General features: G+C 48.5%; 1 protein-coding gene across 2 annotated transcripts in view; it reads right to left on the bottom strand.

Annotated features, from left to right (window-relative positions):
• Window positions 1-6,389: 6,389 nt before the first annotated feature.
• LOC148527263 (mitochondrial ornithine transporter 1-like) overlaps window positions 6,390-20,956 on the bottom strand; it is a 69,551-nt gene continuing 54,984 nt past the window's right edge. For both annotated transcript variants that reach the window (XM_088469222.1, XM_088469223.1), the window contains exons 4-7: window positions 15,132-15,269; window positions 14,878-15,050; window positions 14,538-14,696; window positions 6,390-6,742 (exon numbers count right to left, since the gene is read on the bottom strand). In XM_088469222.1, coding sequence (XP_088325348.1) covers window positions 6,621-6,742; window positions 14,538-14,696; window positions 14,878-15,050; window positions 15,132-15,269 — 592 coding nt within the window. In that variant the 3' untranslated portion in view covers window positions 6,390-6,620. The remainder of the gene's footprint in view (window positions 6,743-14,537; window positions 14,697-14,877; window positions 15,051-15,131; window positions 15,270-20,956) is intronic.

The following is a 20,956-nucleotide window of genomic DNA, read 5'->3' as shown; positions in this document are numbered from 1 at the left end:
AACACAGTTTCCTTGAAAAACGGGAGGTGCGTCCATTATCGATTTGTCTGACTCAGAATCAGGTATTTAGTGCACACTGTATGCCTACCAGTGCCCAACACAGTACAGCTGTGTAGCCTAAGTTGAGTCTGTGATGTGGCTTTGACCTGACTGTTGGTTTTAAATAAGTTACTGTTATCTTTAGGTAAATTGAAACATGGAACAATATACAGTGCAAAAAGATTAGATTTATATGTTAAGCACACATGCCTATTCTCCCGAGAGTTGCGGGAGGCTCCCGATTTTTTGGGTAACCCCCGGAATAGTAGGCAGATCTCCCGCACCCCTCCCACTTCCTAGTGAAGTGGGCAGGATGTGGAGATTCTCCGAGAAATTTGCGGGTCTGTAGGGAGGAGGCGGTGCTAAATTACGCAGATTCGTGTCATTTACCCCTCCACACAGACCCATGAATCGCAGGGGTTTTCTGCAAAGGGGGCGGAGCCTAATGACAGCTATAGTCTGGCCCCGCCCCCCGAACCTGAAAGCATCAGGTCCACTCCGGCTGCTCCAGGAAAGGATAATAAAAATGTCGGTAAGTATGATGTTAAGACACTTAAGGCTTACAGTTTAAAGAAAATAATAAAAATGTTTATTTTTAAAATACCATTATAATATGGCAATTACATAAAACAAACATCTGCAAAGACAGGAGGTGTCTAACAGTCTCTGTATAATAATGTATTTTATGAAAAGTTCAAAACAGCATATGGCACTGGTGCTGTCACTGTCTTGACAATACTGAGAGGAGAGTGCATGGCATTTGGGACGTTGGTGGATAGCAATGAGAACACCCTGTAGAACGTTCCCCTCCTCAGTTGGTAATGGCTCTGACAGCATTGTGCTGCAATTGGTGTTAGACATCAAACTGCTGCATCATCAATTTCCTGCTGTATTCATATGCTACAAAGAGGGCTCCATTGGCTGGGAAGGCTCGGATTAAGGTGGGCTTCAGTCCTGAGTACAGGGCAAAGACACCTGCAAAATGAGAAGGCAGCAACATTAGTAGTGTGAAGAGCAGATGTGTGAATATTTTTTATGCACTCTTTTGGAAGAATACAAAATGAATAAGGATAAAAGCAGAGGACAAACATCACAGGCTTCGCAAATAACAGAAATGCATCATGGTGTAAACCGAGATCTCACGGTGCCCAGGTTGAGGAAACTGCATTAATGAACAGCAATACATATAACAAAAACCGAATTGAAATTTTAACGGGTACGGTGGGTTGCGGTGAGGATGGGGGTGGAGAGAGGGAAGAGTGGAAGGGAGTGGAAGAAACAGTTTCACTGGGAAAGAGAGAGCAACATTACAATGTATGTGATAGTGGTGTCAAGGAGCTTCTCAGTGGGGGGTGTGTAAAGGACAATACATGAAAGTTTAGGGTGGCTTTGTGGAGGGGAGGAATGGATATAGAAAAGATCACAGCTGTGAGGTGATGGTAATTTCCAGAAGAAGGGTGCATGTGATTTTTATACACATCAGATTCTGTAATTCCCATCTTGTCTAGCAATAAATTCAGAACGATCTGTTGACAGACCACTCTTTCTATTAAATAGGCGTTAATTGGACGGCAACCATGCAAATGCACAGAACTGTTCTGTATCGTGGGTGTGTCATAGTATAAGTCAACTTTCATGCATTGATAATCAGCATATACAGACGGATACTCACATTACCATAAACTAAGAAGGTTGAAGTAAACCCAGGGGCATAGCGTGGATGGAGCTGATAGAGCTTTTGCTCTGGGGACTGGCTCCACCGGGGGCTGCCAACTGTGGCTTCAGGTAGACTGCACCCTAGGACCGTCCCCCAGTGTAACATATGGCTCAAAAATGATGGGAACGCTGCACATCTGACCCTCAACCCCCCACTCCACACACACACACTTTTATGAGTCCTCCTTGGCTGGCCTGGAACAGGAAGCTTGGTGAGTACCTCTCCACATCCCCCTGCTACTTTTATTGATGAGCTGACTAATATCACCTGTCTTGTCTCTCCATTTATCTCTGTCTCCTCTTCCCAGAAATTGCTCCTCTCTCCAAATACTGTAACAGCACTGCTCCCCCACAAAATACTACAAAACTGCTCCCCCACAAAATACTACAAAACTGCTCCCCCACAAAATACTACAACACTGCTCTCCCTCCAAATACCGCAACAGCACTGCTCCCCTCCAAATACCACAACAGCACTGCTCCCCTCCAAATACCTCAGCAGCACTGCCCCCTCCAAATACCACAACAACATTACTCCCCCTCCAAATACTGCAACAGCACTGCTCCCCTCCAAATACCACAACAGCACTGCTCCCCTCCAAATACAGCAACAGCACTGCTCCCCTCCAAATATCGCAACAGCACTGCTCCCCTCCAAATACCGCAACAGCACTGCCCCCTCCAAATACCACAACAACACTACTCCACCTCCAAATACTGCAACAGCACTGCTCCCCTCCAAATACAGCAACAGCACTGCTCCCCTCCAAATTCAGCAACAGCACTGCTCCCCTCCAAATACCGCAACAGCACTGCTCCCCCTCCAAATCCGCAACAGCACTGCTCCCCTCCAAATGATGCAACAATACTACTCCCCTCTAAATACTGCAACAGCACTGCTCCCCTCCAAACACTTTAACAGCACTGCTGCCCTCCAAATACTGCAACTGCACTGCTTCCCTCCAGTTACTGCAACAGGACTGCTTCTCTCCAAATACTGCAACAGTACTGCTCTTCTCCAAATACTTTAACAGCACTGCTGGCCTCCAAATACTGCAACTGCACTGCTCCCCTCCAATTACTGCAACAGCACTGCTCCCTTCCAAATACAGCAACATCACTACTTCCCCTCTCAATAAAGCAACAGCACTACTCACCCTCCAAATACTGCAACAGCACTACTCACTTTCAAATACCGCAACAGCACTGCCCCCCAACAAATACTGCAGCAATGCTGCTCCCCCACAAAATAGTACTACAACACTGCTCCCTCTCCAAATACGGCAACATTACTGCTCCCCTTCAAATACCGCAACAGCACTTCTCCCCTCCAAATACAGCAACAGCACTGCTCCCCTCCAAATACCGCAACAGCATTCCTTCCCCTCCAAATACCGCAACAGCATTGCTCCCCCTCCATATACCACAACAGCATTGCTCCCCCTCCAAATACTGCAACAGCGCTGCTCCCCTCCAAATACCGCAACAGCACTGCTCCCCTCCAAATACCGAAACAGCATTGCTCCCCCTCCAAATACCGCAACAGCACTGCTCCCCTCCAAATACCGCAACAGCACTTCTCCCATCCAAATACTGCAACAACACTGCTCCCCCCCAAATACCGCAACAGCACTGCTCCCCTCCAAATACCGCAACAGCATTCCTTCCCCTCCAAATACCGCAACAGCATTGCTCCCCCTCCATATACCGCAACAGCATTGCTCCCCCTCCAAATACCGCAACAGCATTCCTTCCCCTCCAAATACCGCAACAGCATTGCTCCCCCTCCAAATACCGCAACAGCACTGCTCCCCTCCAAATACCGCAACAGCACTTCTCCCATCCAAATACTGCAACAACACTGCTCCCCCCCAAATACCGCAACAGCACTGCTCCCCTCCAAACACTTTAACAGCACTGCTGCCCTCCAAATACTGCAACAGCACTGCTCCCCTCCAGTTACTGCAACAGCACTGCTGCCCTCCAAATACTGCAACTGCAGTATTTGGATCAACTGCAAGTTGATCTTTGTCTCATCTGTCCATAGGATGTTGTTCCAGAACAGTAATGGCTTTTTTAGATGTTGTTTGGCAAACTCTAATCTGGTCTTCCTGTTTTTGAGGCTCACCAATGGTTTACATCTTGTGGTGAACCCTCTATATTCACTCTTGTGAAGTCTTCTCTTGATTGTTGACTTTGACACATATACATCTACCTCCTGGAGAGTGTTCTTGATTTGGCCAACTGTTGTGAAGGGGATTTTCTTCACCAGGGAAATAATTCTTCTGTCATCCACCACAGTTGTTTTCCGTGGTCTTCCGGGTCTTTTGGTGTTGCTGAGCTCTCCGGTGCGTTCTTTCTTTTTAAGAATGTTCCAAACTGTTGATTTGGCCACACCTAATGTTTTTGCTATCTCTCTGATGGGTTTATTTTGATTTTTCAGCCTAATGATGGCTTGCTTAACTGATAGTGACAGCTCTTTGGATCTCATATTGAGAGTCGACAGCAAATGATTCCAAATGCAAATGTCACACCTAGAATCAACTCCAGACCTTTAACCTGCTTAATTGATAATGAAATAATGAGGGAATAGCCCACACCTGTCCATGAAATAGCTTTTGAGTTGATACCGTGTTTCCCCGATACTAAGACCTACCCCGAAAATAAGCCCTACCCTTTCTTTTGAAAAACAGTCCAAAATAAGCCCTACCCCGAAAATAAGCCCTAACAAAAAAAAGAGGAAAAAAAAATAATGGTGAGTAAAGAATTGTAAAACAGGACTGAGGGCATGATGGGGATAAAAGCAGGACTGAGGGCATGATGGGGATAAAAGCAGGACTGAGGGCATGATGCTGTCAATGTTAATTAAAATAAGCCCTACCCCGAAAATAAGCCCTATGGAGTTTTTTTGACCAAAAAAAAAAAATAAGACAGTGTCTTATTATCGGGGAAACACGGTAGTCCCATTACTTTTGGCCCCTTAAAAAGTGGGAGGCACATATAGAAACCGTTGTAATTCCTACACCGTTCACCTGATTTGGATGTAATTACCCTCAAATTAAATCTGAAAGTCTGCAGTTAAAGCACATCTTGTTTGTTTCATTTCAAAGCCATTGTGGTGGTGAATAGAGGCCAAAATCTGAAAATTCTGTCAATGTCCCAATATTTATGCACCTGACTGTATGCCCCAGATTTTTAGCTTCTGTCTGGTAGACAGAAGCTTATTTGCAGCCTTGATTCCAGACCACCTGTGAGGCTGATAAATAAAGGGTGTGTCAGTCTCTGTAGTCAGTATCTCACTGCCGGGGGAACAGATTAGAGGCCTGTTGAGAGATACTGTGATTATTGAATGTAAGTGCTGTGCTAAAGACTTCTGTTTTGTGAGAGGAACATTAGGGCTTTTCCACTCTGAGAAATGGAATAATTTTGTTTAGTTAGAGCCAGACAGGCCAAGATTTACTTTTATATTTTGTTTAGTTTTGTGCTGCTAATAAAACTAGCTGCAGATACTTGTAACAGGGCTCTGGACTGGTGTGCTACTATTTGGCTGCTGCATGACAAGTGCAGAGGGACTAGTAGAGCTTTAGGGGCTGATTCTGAGTTGCTCGATTCTGCGGCTGTTTTCTCCTACAGCTGCGCCATTGCTACTATAACAATCGGCCAAACTAAGTGGCAAATCTATGGGTCTGAAAGTGCATGCTTATCCCAACTACTATCGTAATGCCCACAGACACAGCCACCATCATTAGTATCTGCACTTTCGCTATTCCCATGCTAGGTGCTTAGGTCCAAGAGATTAATCAGAAACAGGAGTCCCTTACCATACGCATGATGCCCACAATACTCCCATGACACTTCCATCAGAAATAGCCGTTGTGGCACGCACGCACGCACTTTATTGTTGCTTGCGACTTCAGGCACATTGTGTTTTGTGATTTAGACACAATTTCCTTGAAAAACGGGAGGTGCCTCCATTATCAATTTGTCTGATTCAGAATCATGTCTTTAGTGCACACTGTATGCCTACCAGTGCCCAACACAGTACAGCTGTGTAGCCTAAGTTCACTCTGTAATGTGGCTTTGAGCTGACTATTGGTTTTAAATAAGTTACTGAAGAGTGTATACGTCACTGTTATCTTTAGGAATATTGAAACATGGAACAATATACAGTGCAAAAAGATTAGATTTATATGTTAAGCACACATGCCTACTCTCTAAAGAGTCGCGGGAGGCTCCCGATTTTTTGGGGTAATCCCCGCACCCCCGGAATAGTAGGCAGATCTCCCGCATCCCGCCCACTTCCTAGCGAAGTGGACAGGATGTGGAGATTCTCCGAGAAATTTGCGGGTCTGTAGGGAGGAGGCAGAGCTAAATTACGCAAATTCGTGTCATTTACCCCTGCCCCTCCACACAGACCCATGAATCGGAGGGGTTTTCTGCAAAGGGGGCGGAGACTAATTACAGCTATAGTCTGGCCCCGCCCCCCGAACCTGAAAGCATCAGGTCCGCTTCGGCTGCTCCAGGAAAGGATAATAAAAATGTCGGTAAGTATGATGTTAAGACACCTAAGGCTTACAGTTTAAAGAAAATAATAAAAATGTTTATTTTTAAAATACCATCATAATATGGCAATTACATAAAACAAACATCTGCAAAGACAGGAAGTGTCTAACAGTCTCTTTATAATAATGTATTATATGAAAAGTTCAAAACAGCATATGGCACTGGTGCTGTCGCTGTCTTGACAATACTGAGAGGAGAGTGCATGGCATTTGGGACGTTGGTGGATAGCAATGAGAACACCCTGTAGAACGTTCCCCTCCTCAGTTGGTAATGGCTCTGACAGCATTGTGCTGCAATTGGTGTTAGACATCAAACTGCTGCATCATCAATTTCCTGCTGTATTCATATGCTACAAAGAGGGCTCCATTGGCTGGGAAGGCTCTGATTAAGGTGGGCTTCAGTCCTGAGTACAGGGCAAAGACACCTGCAAAATGAGAAGGTAGCAACATTAGTAGTGTGAAGAGCAGATGTGTGAATATTTTTTATGCACTCTTTTGGAAGAATACAAAATGAATAAGGATAAAAGCAGAGGACAAACATCACAGGCTTCGCAAATAACAGAAATGCATCATGGTGTAAACCGAGATCTCACGGTGCCCAGGTTGAGGAAACTGCATTAATGAACAGCAATACATATAACAAAAACCGAATTTTAACGGGTACGGTGGGTTGCGGTGAGGGGTTAGGATGGGGGTGGAGAGAGAGGGAAGAGTGGAAGGGAGTGGAAGAAAAGGTTTCACTGGGAAAGAGAGCAACATTACAATGTATGTGGTAGTGGTGTTGTGGAAGGCTGTGCTGGGATCAAGTATTTGATCCCAGCATCAGCAGAGTTGCAGGGGCAGGCAGAGGGGATGTGTCCTCTGTGGGACACATCCGTTGCCGGCGCTGGGACAGTCCGGTCAAGCGTTGGGCGCAGCGCTCCGTGCGGTCGGTGTTTGGCTCTGGCCGTGAGCCAAACCTGGCTCACGGGCCAGCAGCCAATAGGAGGCGGACACGACGAGCCAATCGCGTCATAGCCCCGCCCACTCGCGCCGTCTTGTATTAGACGGCGCCGAGCGGGAAAAGTTAGTTTGGTGGCGGAGAGGGAGGAGAGAAGACCTCCCGAAGAGCGGAAGATCGGCATGTCAACAGGGGCGGCGGCCGCGGAAGAGGCCATAAGACGCCGCTGTCAAGAGAGAAGACAGGCGGCGCCGGCTGGAAGAAGAAAGGAAGAGGCGGCGCCGCTGGCCAGGATGGGCCAGCGGCCGAAGAATGCGGCTGAGGACCGGAGAGGACTGCGGGGGTGGGAAGTAAAGAGCTACACGAAGTTCCCCCCCGCAGCCTCTTCCTATGTAGCAGGTATGCCCTCCGTGAGGCCCACCATATACCCCCCTCCCTAGACCACCAGGGTTGTCGGGCGCTAGGCCCGTGGAGCGTTGTCGGACACTAGGCCCGTGGGTAATTAGTCGGGCACAAGGCCCGAGGCACAGTAGCGGGCATTAGGCCCCATAACAGGATTTCCCCATAAGTAGGTGTAAGTGGCCTGGGTACTAGGCCCAGGCCACTATTCAATAAAGTAGGCGGGCACTAGGCCCGTGGCCATAAACCAGGCATAGGCCTGTACCTATACAGGAGGGCACTAGGCCCTATATAGTAAGCCCCATCTTTAGGCAGGCCCATAGGCCTGAGCCATGTTTTGGAAAGGGGACTCTGGGCAGTAGGCCCAAGTTCCTTGAGTACCCTGCAGTAGGCAGGCATAAGCCCTGAGCCGCTGGTAAGACCCTGGGCGTTAGGCCCAGGGCCCTGAGCCCATTAGGTGTGCCTCTCCTATAGAAAGGTAGCCCCGTATAGATGATTAGAGGTGTGAGCAGTGGTGGAGAGCTGTACGGCTGCCACCAATGAGGTAGTGTTTTCCCCAGTCACTGAGAAGAGGAGCTGACCAGCTCTGGATAGGTAGGTAGCAGACATTTAAAGGGACAGCACCGTGTTTTGCTCTTGTATACTTATAGTCTGTGATTGGTGTTCCGTGCAGGGCAAAAGTTTAGTTATTGTTATATCTGTCGCACTACACACACTGTAGGTTGAGGGTGATGCCGTTTTAGTATGTGTAGTTGCTTGACATAGGTTTAGGCCTCCACGGCTGTGTTGTGTATCTCCTTACAGGGACCTGTAGGCGAGTGAGCGGACGAAGAGCAAGAGTGGACACTGTGAGAAATATCTGTGTACTGTCTCTCCCTGTTTGTTTGTCACTATCTATCTATCCTTCCTTCTGGGCGGACGGTGAACCTTGCAACCCGGTGCAAGGACGGATCTTCACGTGGTGCGTGAGTACCGATAGGTGAAAATTCGGGATCTGAGGCCAAAAGTGCCAATGATGATCTTCACTTAAAACCTGAATTTATCCCTTGGTTTGGTAGGGCGCGTCGGTCGACGTGAGGAATGACGGTACTCATCCCGTCTCCTTCCCCCTAGGTCATCGTGTCCGTGTTCTATTTGGAGGTTCCAGGACCGTCTGTTCAACACACGGCCTGAAGGTGAGAGGGTGCGAAGCAAGGTAAGGAACCGACGTACACCTGCACGGCAGCAGCAGGCACCCACCTCTCACAGTGTCAAGGAGCTTCTCAGTGGGGGGTGTTTAAAGGACAATACATGAAAGTTTAGGGTGGCTTTGTGGAAGGGAGGAATGGATATAGAAAAGATCACAGCTGTGAGGTGATGGTAAATAAATAAACTAAGTAGGTTGAAGTTGAAGTAAACCCAGGGGCATAGCGTGGATGGAGCTGATAGAGCTTTTGCTCTGGGGACTGGCTCCACCGGAGGCTGCCAACTGTGGCTTCAGGTAGACTGCACCATAGGACCGTCCCCCAGTGTAACATATGGCTCAAAAATGACAGGAACGCTGCACATCTGACCCTCAACCCCCCACTCCACACACACACTTTTATGAGTCCTCCTTGGCTGGCCTGGAACAGGAAGCTTGGTGAGTACCTCTCCACATCCCCCTGCTACTTTTATTGATGAGCTGACTAATATCACCTGTCTTGTCTCTCCATTTATCTCTGTCTCCTCTTCCCAGAAATTGCTCCTCTCTCCAAATACTGTAACAGCACTGCTCCCCCACAAAATACTACAAAACTGCTCCCCCACAAAATACTACAACACTGCTCTCCCTCCAAATACCGCAAAAGCACTGCTACCCTCCAAATACCACAACAGCACTGCCCCCTCCAAATACCACAACAACACTACCCCTCCAAATACCACAACAGCACTGCTCCCCTCCAAATACCGCAACAGCACTGCTCCCCTCCAAATACAGCAACTTCACTGCTCCCCTCCAAATACCGCAACAGCACTGCTCCCCTCCAAATACCGCGACAGCACTGCCCCCTCCAAATACCACAACAACACTACTCCTCCAAATACTGCAACAGCACTGCTCCCCTCCAAATACAGCAACAGCACTGCTCTCCAAATACAGCAACAGCACTGCTCCCCTCCAAATACCGCAACAGCACTGCTCCCCTCCAAATACTGCAACAGCACTACTCCCCCTCCAAATACCGCAACAGCACTGCTCCTCCAAATCCGCAACAGCACTGCTCCCCTCCAAATAATGCAACGGTACTACTCCCCTCTAAATACTGCAACAGCACTGCTCCCTTCCAATTACTGCAACAGTACTGCTCCCCTCCAATTACTGCAACAGCACTGCTCCCCTCCAAACACTTTAACAGCACTGCTGCCCTCCAAATACTGCAACTGCACTGCTCCCCTCCAATTACTGCAACAGCACTGCTTCTCTCCAAATACTGCAACAGTACTGCTCTTCTCCAAATACTTCAGCAGCACTGCTCCCTTCCAAATACAGCAACATCACTGCTCCCCCTCCAAATACCGCAACAGCACTTCTCACTTTCAAATACCGCAACAGCACTGCTCCCCCACCAAATACTGCAGCAATGCTGCTCCCCCACAAAATACTACTACAACACTGCTCCCTCTCCAAATACCGCAACATTACTGCTCCCCTTCAAATACCGCAACAGCACTTCTCCCCTCCAAATACCGCAACAGCACTGCTCCCCTCCAAATACTGCAACAGCATTCCTTCCCCTCCAAATACCGCAACAGCACTGCTCCCCCTCCCAATACCGCAACTGCATTGCTCCCCTCCATATACCGCAACAGCATTGCTCCCCCTCCAAATACTGCAACAGCTTTGCTCCCCCTCCAAATACTGCAACAGCGCTGCTCTCCTCCAAATACCGCAACAGCACTGCTCCCCTCCAAATACCGCAACAGCATTGCTCCCCCTCCAAATACCGCAACAGCACTGCTCTCCTCCAAATACCGCAACAGCACTTCTCCCATCCAAATACCGCAACAACACTGCTCCCCTCCAAATACCGCAACAGCACTGCTCCCCTCCAAATACCGCAACAGCACTGCTCCACCTCCAAATCCGCAACAGCACTGCTACCCTCCAAATAATGCAACAGTACTACTCCTCTCCAAATACTGCAACAGCACTGCTCCCCTCCAATTACTGCAACAGCACTGCTCCCCTCCAAACACTTTAACAGCACTGCTGCCCTCCAAATAATGCAACAGCACTGCTCCCCTCCAATTACTGCAACAGCACTGCTGCCCTCCAAATACTGCAACTGCACTGCTCCGCTCCAATTACTGCAACATATGGCTCAAAAATGACGGGTACGCTGCACATCTGACCCTCAACCCCCCACTCCACACACACACTTTATGAGTCCTCCTTGGCTGGCCTGGAACAGTAAGCTTGGTGAGTACCTCTCCACATCCCCCTGCTAATTTTATTGATGAGCTGACTAATATCACCTGTCTTGTCTCTCCATTTATCTCTGTCTCTTCTTCCCAGAAATTGCTCCTCTCTCCAAATACTGCAACAGCACTGCTCCCCCACAAAATACTGCAACAGCACTGCTCCCCTTCAAATACCACAACAACTACACTGCAACAGCACTGCCCCCACCAAACACCGCAACAGCACTGCTTCCCTCCAAATACCGCAACAGCACTGCTCTTCTCCAAATACTACAACATCACTACTCCACCTCTCAATAAAGCAACAGCATTACTCCCCCTCCAAATACCGCAACAGCACTGCTCACTTTCAAATACCGCAACAGCACTGCTCCCCCACCAAATACTGCAGCAACACTGCACCCCCACAAAATACTACTACAACACTGCTCCCCCTCCAAATACTGCAACATTACTGCTCCCCTTCAAATACCGCAACAGCACTTCTCCCCTCCAAATACCGCAACAATACTGCTCTTATCCAAATACTGCAACAGCACTGCTCCCCCTCCAAATACCGCAACAATACTGCTCTTATCCAAATACTGCAACAGCACTGCTCCCGTCCAAATACAGCAACATCACTACTCCCCCTCTCAATAAAGCAACAGCACTACCCCTCCAAATACCACAACAGCACTGCTCACTTTCAAATACCGCAACAGCACTGCTCCCCCTCCAAATACAGCAGCAAGACTGCACCCCCACAAAATATTACTACAACACTGCTCCCCCTCCAAATACCGCAACATTACAGCTCTCCTTCAAATACCACAACAGCACTGCTCCCCTCCAAATACCGCAACATTACAGCTCTCCTTCAAATACCGCAACAGCACTGCTCCCCTCCAAATACTGCAACAGCACTGCATCCCTCCAAACACTTTAACAGCACTGCTGCATCCAAATAATGCAACAGCACTGCTCCCCTCCAAATAATGCAACTGCACTGCTCCCCTCCAAATAATGCAACAGCACTACTGCCCTCCAATTACTGCAACAGCACTGCTCCCCTCCAATTACTGCAAGAGCACTGCTCTCCTCCAAACACTTTAACAGCACTGCTCCCCTCCAAACACTTTAACAGGACTGCTGCCCTCCAAATACTGCAACAGCACTGCTCCCCTCCAATTACTGCAACAGCACTGCTCCCCTCCAATTACTGCAACAGCAGTGCTTCTCTCCAAATACTGCAACAGCACTGCTGCCCTTCATATACCGCAACTGCACTGCTCCCCTCCAAATACTGCAACAGCACTGCTCCCATCTAAATACTGCAACAGCACTGCTCCCCTCCAAACACTTTGACAGCACTGCCCCCCTCCAAACACTTTGACAGCACTGCTCCCCTCCAAATAATGCAACAGCACTGCTTCTTTCCAAATAGGGCAACAGCACTGCTTCTTTCCAAATACTGCAACAGCACTGATTCTTTCCAAATACTGCAACAGCACTGCTGCCCTCCAAATACCGCAACAGCACTGCTCCCCTCCAAATACTGCAACAGCACTGCTCCCCTCCAATTACTGCAACAGCAGTGCTTCTCTCCAAATACTGCAACAGCACTGCTGCCCTCCATTTACCGCAACTGCACTGCTCCCCTCCAAATACCGCAACAGCACTGCTCCCCTCCAAATACCGCAACAGCACTGCTCCCATCTAAATACTGCAACAGCACTGCTCCCCTCCAAACACTTTAACAGCACTGCTCCCCTCCAAATACTGCAACAGCACTGCTTCTTTCCAAATAGGGCAACAGCACTGCTTCTTTCCAAATACTGCAACAGCACTGATTCTTTCCAAATACTGCAACAGCACTGCTGCCCTCCAAATACCGCAACAGCACTGCCCCCCTCCAAATACTGCAACAGCACTGCTCCCCTCCAATTACTGCAACAGCAGTGCTTCTCTCCAAATACCGCAACAGCACTGCTGCCCTCCATATACCGCAACTGCACTGCTCCTCTCCAAATACCGCAACAGCACTGCTCCCCTCCAAATACTGCAACAGCACTGCTCCCATCTAAATACTGCAACAGCACTGCTCCCCTCCAAACACTTTAACAGCACTGCTCCCCTCCAAATACTGCAACAGCACTGCTTCTTTCCAAATAGGGCAACAGCACTGCTTCTTTCCAAATACTGCAACAGCACTGATTCTTTCCAAATACCGCAACAGCACTGCTCCCATCCAAATACTGCAACAGCACTGCTCCCCTCCAAATACTGCTCCATCACTGCTCCCCTTTTCACATATTGCCAAACACTGCTGTCCCCAAATATTGTCTCAAAACTGCTGCCCCTCAAAATATTACCCCAACACAGTTCACCTGCTTCAAATACTTCCCCCATTTTATCCTTAATGCCATCCCGACATTACCCACTCCTCCTAACTCCTGGTTACAATAACGTAGGCGTGTCAGACTGTTTAAATTCTGTTTCATGGACGTACATAAATTAGCCATCTCCTTCGCAGCATGAGAGCTCTCAGCGTGTCAGGAGAGATGCAGTGTTTGAGGCAGGTAAGAATTGATGCGTAACAGCACACTTTCCACTGAAAAGTCCCTGCATAGAATAACCATATCAGAGAATACTTTATGGCGTACTATCAGTTGTGCAGGGAATGGGTATGAAATACCGCCGGCCGCATGGCCGGTGGTTCGATTCCCTTCAGCGGCGGCCCGACATGAGCAGAGTTCGAAGCAGTGGAAGCCCGACAGCGCTGGAAATCCCGATCGTGGATAGGTGAGTATCTACTAACCTAACCTAACCGCCCTAACCCTAACCCTCCTTAGGGGTGCCTAACCCTAACTTCCCCCCAAGTGCCTAACCCTAATCCCCCCTCTAAGTGCCTAACCCTAACCATCCCCTTCCCCGCTGCCTAACCCTAAGTCCCCCCCAGGGGTGCCTAACCCTCCCTCCCCCTAGCCTAACCCTCCCGGGGGGGTGCCTAACCCTAAGTCCCTCCCGGGGGCCCTAAACCGAACCCTCCCCCCCCGCGCGGCTGTCCGCTCGCAGGCGCCCGGCATCACTACGATCGTGATGCCGGGCGCCGGTCTCCCGGCGTCAGGGAAATGCGGACGTCTACATCTAGACGCTCGGCATTTCACCCTTGCCGGGATATGACAGTCGGGAAGCCGGCTGCCGGTATTTAGGCAGTCGGCTTCCCGATTGCTTCCCGTTGTGCAGGGATCCATCTAACGGGAAACTTTCATACAGTATGTTCCAGGTTATAAATGGCAAGACTGCTGACATTAGCGGACACGGATTATTGGTGGTATCTTGATATCTTGGAACATATTGTTATTTTCCATTTTTGCCTCTTTTAGAATGTTCTATTCCTGTTACCATTTCAGTACAAGACTAACACAAACTCTAAAGGGCATATAAATATTTACCTTCGTTTCTTAAAATGCTTGCAAATGTCCTTATGAACCCTGCTTGTTTTCCTGTCATGGAGAGGACTTGGATTCGAGATTTAACACAATCCACTGGGAATACAACCAGCCACAACGAGATCCCTCCAAATCCTCCACTTACCATCAGAGGAACAATCCCTGGAGAAGAAAAAAAACCCATAGCATTATTATTATTTTTATTATTATTATTATTAATATAATTATAATACATATGTTAATACAAATATATAACTTTACTAATATCCTTTATTTCCACCAAAGAGAAACCTGAAGGTACAGTCAAAAACTGATATAACAATGTAGAACATAAATCTCATACCTAACTCATCTTTAGTTTTTCCCCTTTTTGCAAAAAACGAGCGACTGACTTCATAGCCCCCAAAGAAGAAGAAATAGCCGGGAACCTCCCTGAGCAGCGTGCTGGACAAGCCATGGTACAGACCCATGGGACCATCGGTGTGCAGAATATTCTTTATCACTGACCACACGGTACTATAGAGAGGAGATCATTATTATTTATGTAGTGCGTTCTTTCTGGAATATTCAAGAGGTTTATTACATATTACAACTCACTTTTGACCTTCTATAATCTTGCCGGAGAGCTTCATTTCATGCATGGCCTGAAGACGACACTTCACCAGCTCGGTGGGACATAGGGCCAGTGAGGCAAATGCCGCTGCAAATGAGCCAGCAGCTGCGTTATGCAGATCACTAAAATGCAAACACAAAAACATGTCCTTCAACATCGCTGTGTTATCATCTGAGACAAATATGGAAAATATATATATATATTTTAAAAGTCAGCATTAATTTGCTTAGACTGATATTTGATTATGTGTGATAATACCCAGTGTCAGTAAAAAAATTGATATTTGAAATTTTATATTGAGGCTTAAGGCCCAAATGTAATAACCCACGATTTGCAGACACGTTATACCGGCGACAAAGCCACTAGATATAAAGCGGCAATTACTTTTAAGGCAGGACTAACTCGCCAGAATCTCATGCTATTACTTATGGCTGCATAAGGGATTGTTTCAATATTATATTTTATTATGCAACTTTGTGGATGGAATGTAAAACAAGAGCATCACTCTCAAAATATATAGCAGAAAATAAGCACTTTTTGGGCTTTTGTTAGGACGGCTTAGGAAGTCTGCTTCCCAGTTCAGGACTCCCGAGATAAACACCGCCGATATGGCTGGGACATTTTCCTCCGCACAAGTCAGGATGCGGGACACTTCCATTAGTACCGGCTGACTTCGAGTGCCTCCTTGGCGGTTTATGTAGGCCACTGTGGTGGCGTTGTCTGACTGGACTTGCACGGGTTTTCCGTGAAGTATGAGCTTTGCTTGCTGAAGAGCCCTTAGAACCGCCCTGAGTTCCAATATGTTTATTGGAATCCAGAATTTTGAAATTCCTACATACAGGCTTAGATCACGGTCTTCGACTTGCTTCTCTGAAGGTGCAGGTTTCTACTCTGTCAGTACTGTTTCACCGTAGGATTGCTACTCTTCCAGATGTACACACCTTTATGCGAGGTGTGCTTCGCATCCAACCTCCCTTTATCCCACAGGTGGCTTCTTGGGATTTGACTGTGGTCCTTAGGGCTCTACAAGGACCGCCATTTGAACCACTGTGCTCAGTGGATTTAAAATGGCTCACAATTAAAACTGTGTTTCTTCTAGCCATTGCTTCGGCCAGAAGGGTGTCAGATTTGGGGGCTCTTTCATGTCGTCCTCCCTTTCTGATTTTTCATAGGGACAGGGCAGTTCTTCATACTCGCCCTGGTTTCCTACCTAAGGTGGTATCCAGCTTCCACATTATTGACGAAATTGTAGTACCAGCTTTTAATTCCCCAGACCTTTCAGCTGGTGAGGCCTCTTTGGATGTCGTACATGCTCTACAAACTTATGTGGACCGTACCAACTCATTTCGGAAGTCGGACTCGTTGTTTGTCCTTTTTGGTTTCCGAAATAAAGGATGGCCTGCCATTTAAGCAGACTTTGGCAGGCCGGATTCGCCTGGCAATTTCAGAGGCTTACCCTCATGAGGGCCTTCCTGTACCATCCTCTGTTAAGGCTCATTCTACTCAGTCTGTGGGTCCTTCGTGGGCAGCTTGTCGTGGTGCCTCTGCTGTTCAGCTGTGCAAGGCGGCCACGTGGTCTACTGTCCATACATTCTCAAGGTATTATGCATTTGATACCTTGCCTCTCAGGATGCTTCCTTCGGACAGCGGTTTCTCCTTTCTGCACTGGAGCGTCCCCAGCCTTAAGGAGACTTCTTTGGGACATCCCCAAGGTCTCCTGCGGAGCCCTATGGACCCTGCAGTAGAAAATAAGAGATATGGTAAGACCTTATTGTTATCTCTATTTCTACGAAGTCCATAGGGATCCACAGGACTCCCGCCCTGTGCTGCAGATGGGCTGTGTTCTGGTCACCGGTTTTCCGTATCCTTCTGTATGTGAGAATGTCATACTTGAGTGTTCCAGAATTTCTTCCTTCTCTCTTCTCCTCCTCCGGCCATTGGCTTGTTACGAAAGTGAGGTACCTTGGCCTGGGGGCGGGGTATAGGAGAGGAGCCCTGTGCATCGTGGGAGCACATATTTAACTATAGAGGTGCTCGATGACTGACGTCATCAACCAATACCCCAAGGTCTCCTGTGGATCCCTATGGACTTCGTAGAAATAGAGATAACAAACGTAAAGCCTTACCATATCGCTTATTGTTTCTGTAGTGCTATATATTGAAGTACACTGTCTTCTATAAATAATGAATTGAAAAAAACAAGAGCGTTCGTGCTGTGTATTCTTTTATTGTCTAACTGGTATTGAATTAATTAAAGGTAATTGCTGATTGTTTGGTATGGATTAATGCATATTTGCATAAAGTGACTAAGGGACCTATTTATCATTATTTACAGGTGCCCCCCCTGAAAACTACAGTTTTTGGGAGAAAACTGCAAATATTAAGTATCACTCTGTCATTGTCCTTCTATTTCTGATGGCAGCCACATCTCCCATAGGTTTTTTTATGGGGGCTACGAAGCTGTCAGATTTACCAAGCGATATTTGTTCCCAGCATGCTAACGGAGCCCTCCCCGGCAACGGGTGCCACACATGCCTGTTCGGTAGACTACGCATGCACAGTCGCGGTGTGAAATGACTGCTAATGCGGTGTCAGTACCAGCAGTTATGGATACCACTGGCCTGTCTCGAACACTCAGCAGGCAACTGTTTGCTGGCCTTCCCAATTAGAATCCTTAACATAACCCAGCTGGGCTCAGCCACAGGCTAGAGATGACATAAACCCTCTCTGAGGTGTTATCACTAACCTCCAGCAATGATGACTCATGCAGGGAATTACCAATCAGCCAGCCACTACTTGAACCTCCTCCTGAGTATCAGGCACTGGAATAGTTCCCACTCCAGAACTATACTTTCTAGTATAGTTTTCTTTAAACCCTGGTGTTCAGTTTCCATGACAGCAACACACTTACCGCATTTCCATTAGATTTATTTCCAAGTCTTTATTGCATATATTTGCAAATATATGCAACAAAGAGCTCTGGATTTCTATTGTCATGTGTGCTATTTTTTTTGCAGTGTGCTGGAGGGAACTTCTTTTTTTTCTGTAGTCCTCACTGAGCAAAGTCTGTATCCTCTTGCAGGGATTCCTGGTGAGGTCTAGTGGGAGTCTAATGGTGCGTACACACGTAGCGATCAGCCAGCGATACGATATCTCGCTGGCTGATCGTCATGCACCCTCCCTGGTGTGCTGGATGATTGATTACAATCACCCAGCACACCACATACTTACTGGCGACTATAGCGTTGATCGCGGGCCCCTATAGTAAATTGCCCGATATCGAGCAAGTTGACCGGCATGCACGGCCGATGGACGATATCGCTATCGTCCATACGTGGCCGCGCATTGCTGGTCGCTGGTAAGTTTGTAGGGTCCTTTTAAATGAGCGATTTGAAAAATAACGGTAATGATATCGTTATTGTTATTTAAAATCGCTACGTGTGTACGCACCATATGACTCCACACCAGGGTATTTGGTTGCGCCAATTTCACCTGTTTGAATTCATCATTATGGGTGTGTGTATTCTGATACACCTTGCTGTATGTTTTGAGTTCCAGGTTTATTACAATATACTTTGTGTATCTCATTGCATGCTATGCGCTGTCCAACAGTGCCAACACATCCGTGCCTCTCATTGCATGCTACACGCTGTTCTCACAGTGCCAACACATCCGTGCCTCTCATTGCATGCTACACGCTGTTCTCACAGTGCCAACACATCCGTGCCTCTCATTGCATGCTACACGCTGCTCCCACAGTGCCAGCAAATGTGTATCTTGTTACACGCTACACGCTGTCCAAACAGTGCCAGCACATGTGTACATACCTCCCAACTTTTGAGGAGAGGGATGCGGGACCCTTTGCGCGCCTACGGCGTGCGCGTCCGAAAAGGGGGACAGTTAGGAGGTATGTGTGTATCTTGTTACACGCTCAGGCCCGCCAAGAGCCGTGGCGGGCCCCGGTAATAGGGGGCGTGGCCTAATCGCGGGAGGCGTGGCCACGCCCCCTTGCCGAGAAAAAAAAAGATTTGCCGCTGCGCTGCCTGCTGGGGAGGGGGGCGCTCTGAGCCCCCTCAGCTCGGCGCAAAGCCAGGGGGGGTGCGATCAGTGTGATCGCTCCCCCGCACAGGCATAGGAGACTGCTGTGGCTGCTGCACAGCAGCCACGAGCAGTCTCCAACTGCAGCTCAGTGGGCTGCTGTGAGGGGGGGAGCGGCGCCGAACCCGGGCCCCCGTCGGGCCCCTCAGGAAGCCCGGGCCCGGGTAATCTGTACCCACTCCCCCCCCTTTCTGCGCCCCTGTACACGCTACATGCTGTCCAAACAGTGCCAGCACCTCCGTGTACCTTATTGTATGCTACGCACTGTACATACAGTACCGTCACATCTGTGAACCTTATTGCATGCTAGACGCTGTAAAAACAGAGCCAACACATCCGTGCACCTTGTGGCACGCTACCAAAACCCCACACTTTGGGTATTCAGTTGTACCTTTCACCTACTGTGTTAAACACCTTAGGGTATCCCATGGCTACACCTCTCGGAGTATCTATCAGTGTGTTCCCCCATAGAAGTAAAATCCCTAGGCTTCACAGAATACTCAGGCCATGACTATGGCAGGAACTACATTCATAATTAATCTCCTGCAAGACCTCACAGGAAAGATGGACAACCAAGCAAACAACCAAGGGCAGATAATACTATGTCTGCAGGATGTGTCACGATGCCCGGAGGAAATCCAACATCGCCTTCTCATACCCACTGGGAATTTCTGGTAAAATCATGCGCATTTCAATTGCATCTCCAATTGCGTTGTAATGAAGGCTAAGGGTCTCATTCCTTACGGATCGCAACTGCAACAGTGTACGCAGATTGGCCGATGGTGCATACTGCGCATGCATCGCAGTGCACATGTGTGAGTTAGCATTGCGATCGCTCTGCAATCATGCACCCAGAAAGAAAGCCATCTCAGATAGAGGACATCAGCGTTTGGGGGTGGTGACGGCAGAGGCGGGCTGGGCCAGGGAGCAGGGTGCCATGTTCCTCCCGGGCCGCAGCACCATATACTGTGTCGGGCCACGGGCAGCCTGTGCCTCTGTGACACAGCTGCACCGCGCGTGTAGTGCTGACTGGACGGAGTTCGGTCAGCACTACACAGTGACTGACAAACACACAGCCGCTGGCGCCGGCAGCTGTGTGTTTGTTTTAATTAGTAGCCAATGAGAGCCTGTCAGACTCTCATTGACTGCTGCTGCGCCCACTGCCGGAGCTGCTACATCTTCCGGCTCCTACAGTGGGTAATGTGAGAGATGTCATGACGTCTCTCCCATAATGCAGAGCTGCCTGGGAGGACGGGCGGAGGAGTGGATGGCGGCGGCGGAGGCAGGAGTGGGGATTCAGGTAAGTGTTTTTTTTTATTTTTTATTACATGTGTGTCTACTGGGGGGGGGGGGGGCACTACAAGGGGGGACAACTACTAGGGGCACTGCAAGGAGGGGACTACTACTAGCGGCACTACAAGGAGGGGACTACTACTAGGGGCACTACAAGGGGGGGACTACTACTAGGGGCACTACAAGGGGGGACTACTACTAGGGGCACTACAAGGGGGGGACTACTACTAGGGGCACTACAAGGGGGGGACTACTACTAGGGGCACTACAAGGGTAGGGGATTACTACTAGGGGCACTATAGGGGGGGCTACCACTGGGGGCACTGCATCGGGGACCACTACTAGGGGCTCTATATAAAGGGCAATACTGGGTGTACTGCATAGGGGGGACTACAACTGGGGCCACTATTTAAAGGGC

Source organism: Taudactylus pleione, unplaced genomic scaffold (assembly GCF_031769625.1).
Source record: "Taudactylus pleione unplaced genomic scaffold, aTauple2 ptg000089l, whole genome shotgun sequence".
Taxonomy (NCBI): Eukaryota; Metazoa; Chordata; class Amphibia; order Anura; family Myobatrachidae; genus Taudactylus; species Taudactylus pleione.
Note: the sequence above shows the minus strand (reverse complement) of the source record. Positions and strands in the feature narration are given on the sequence as shown.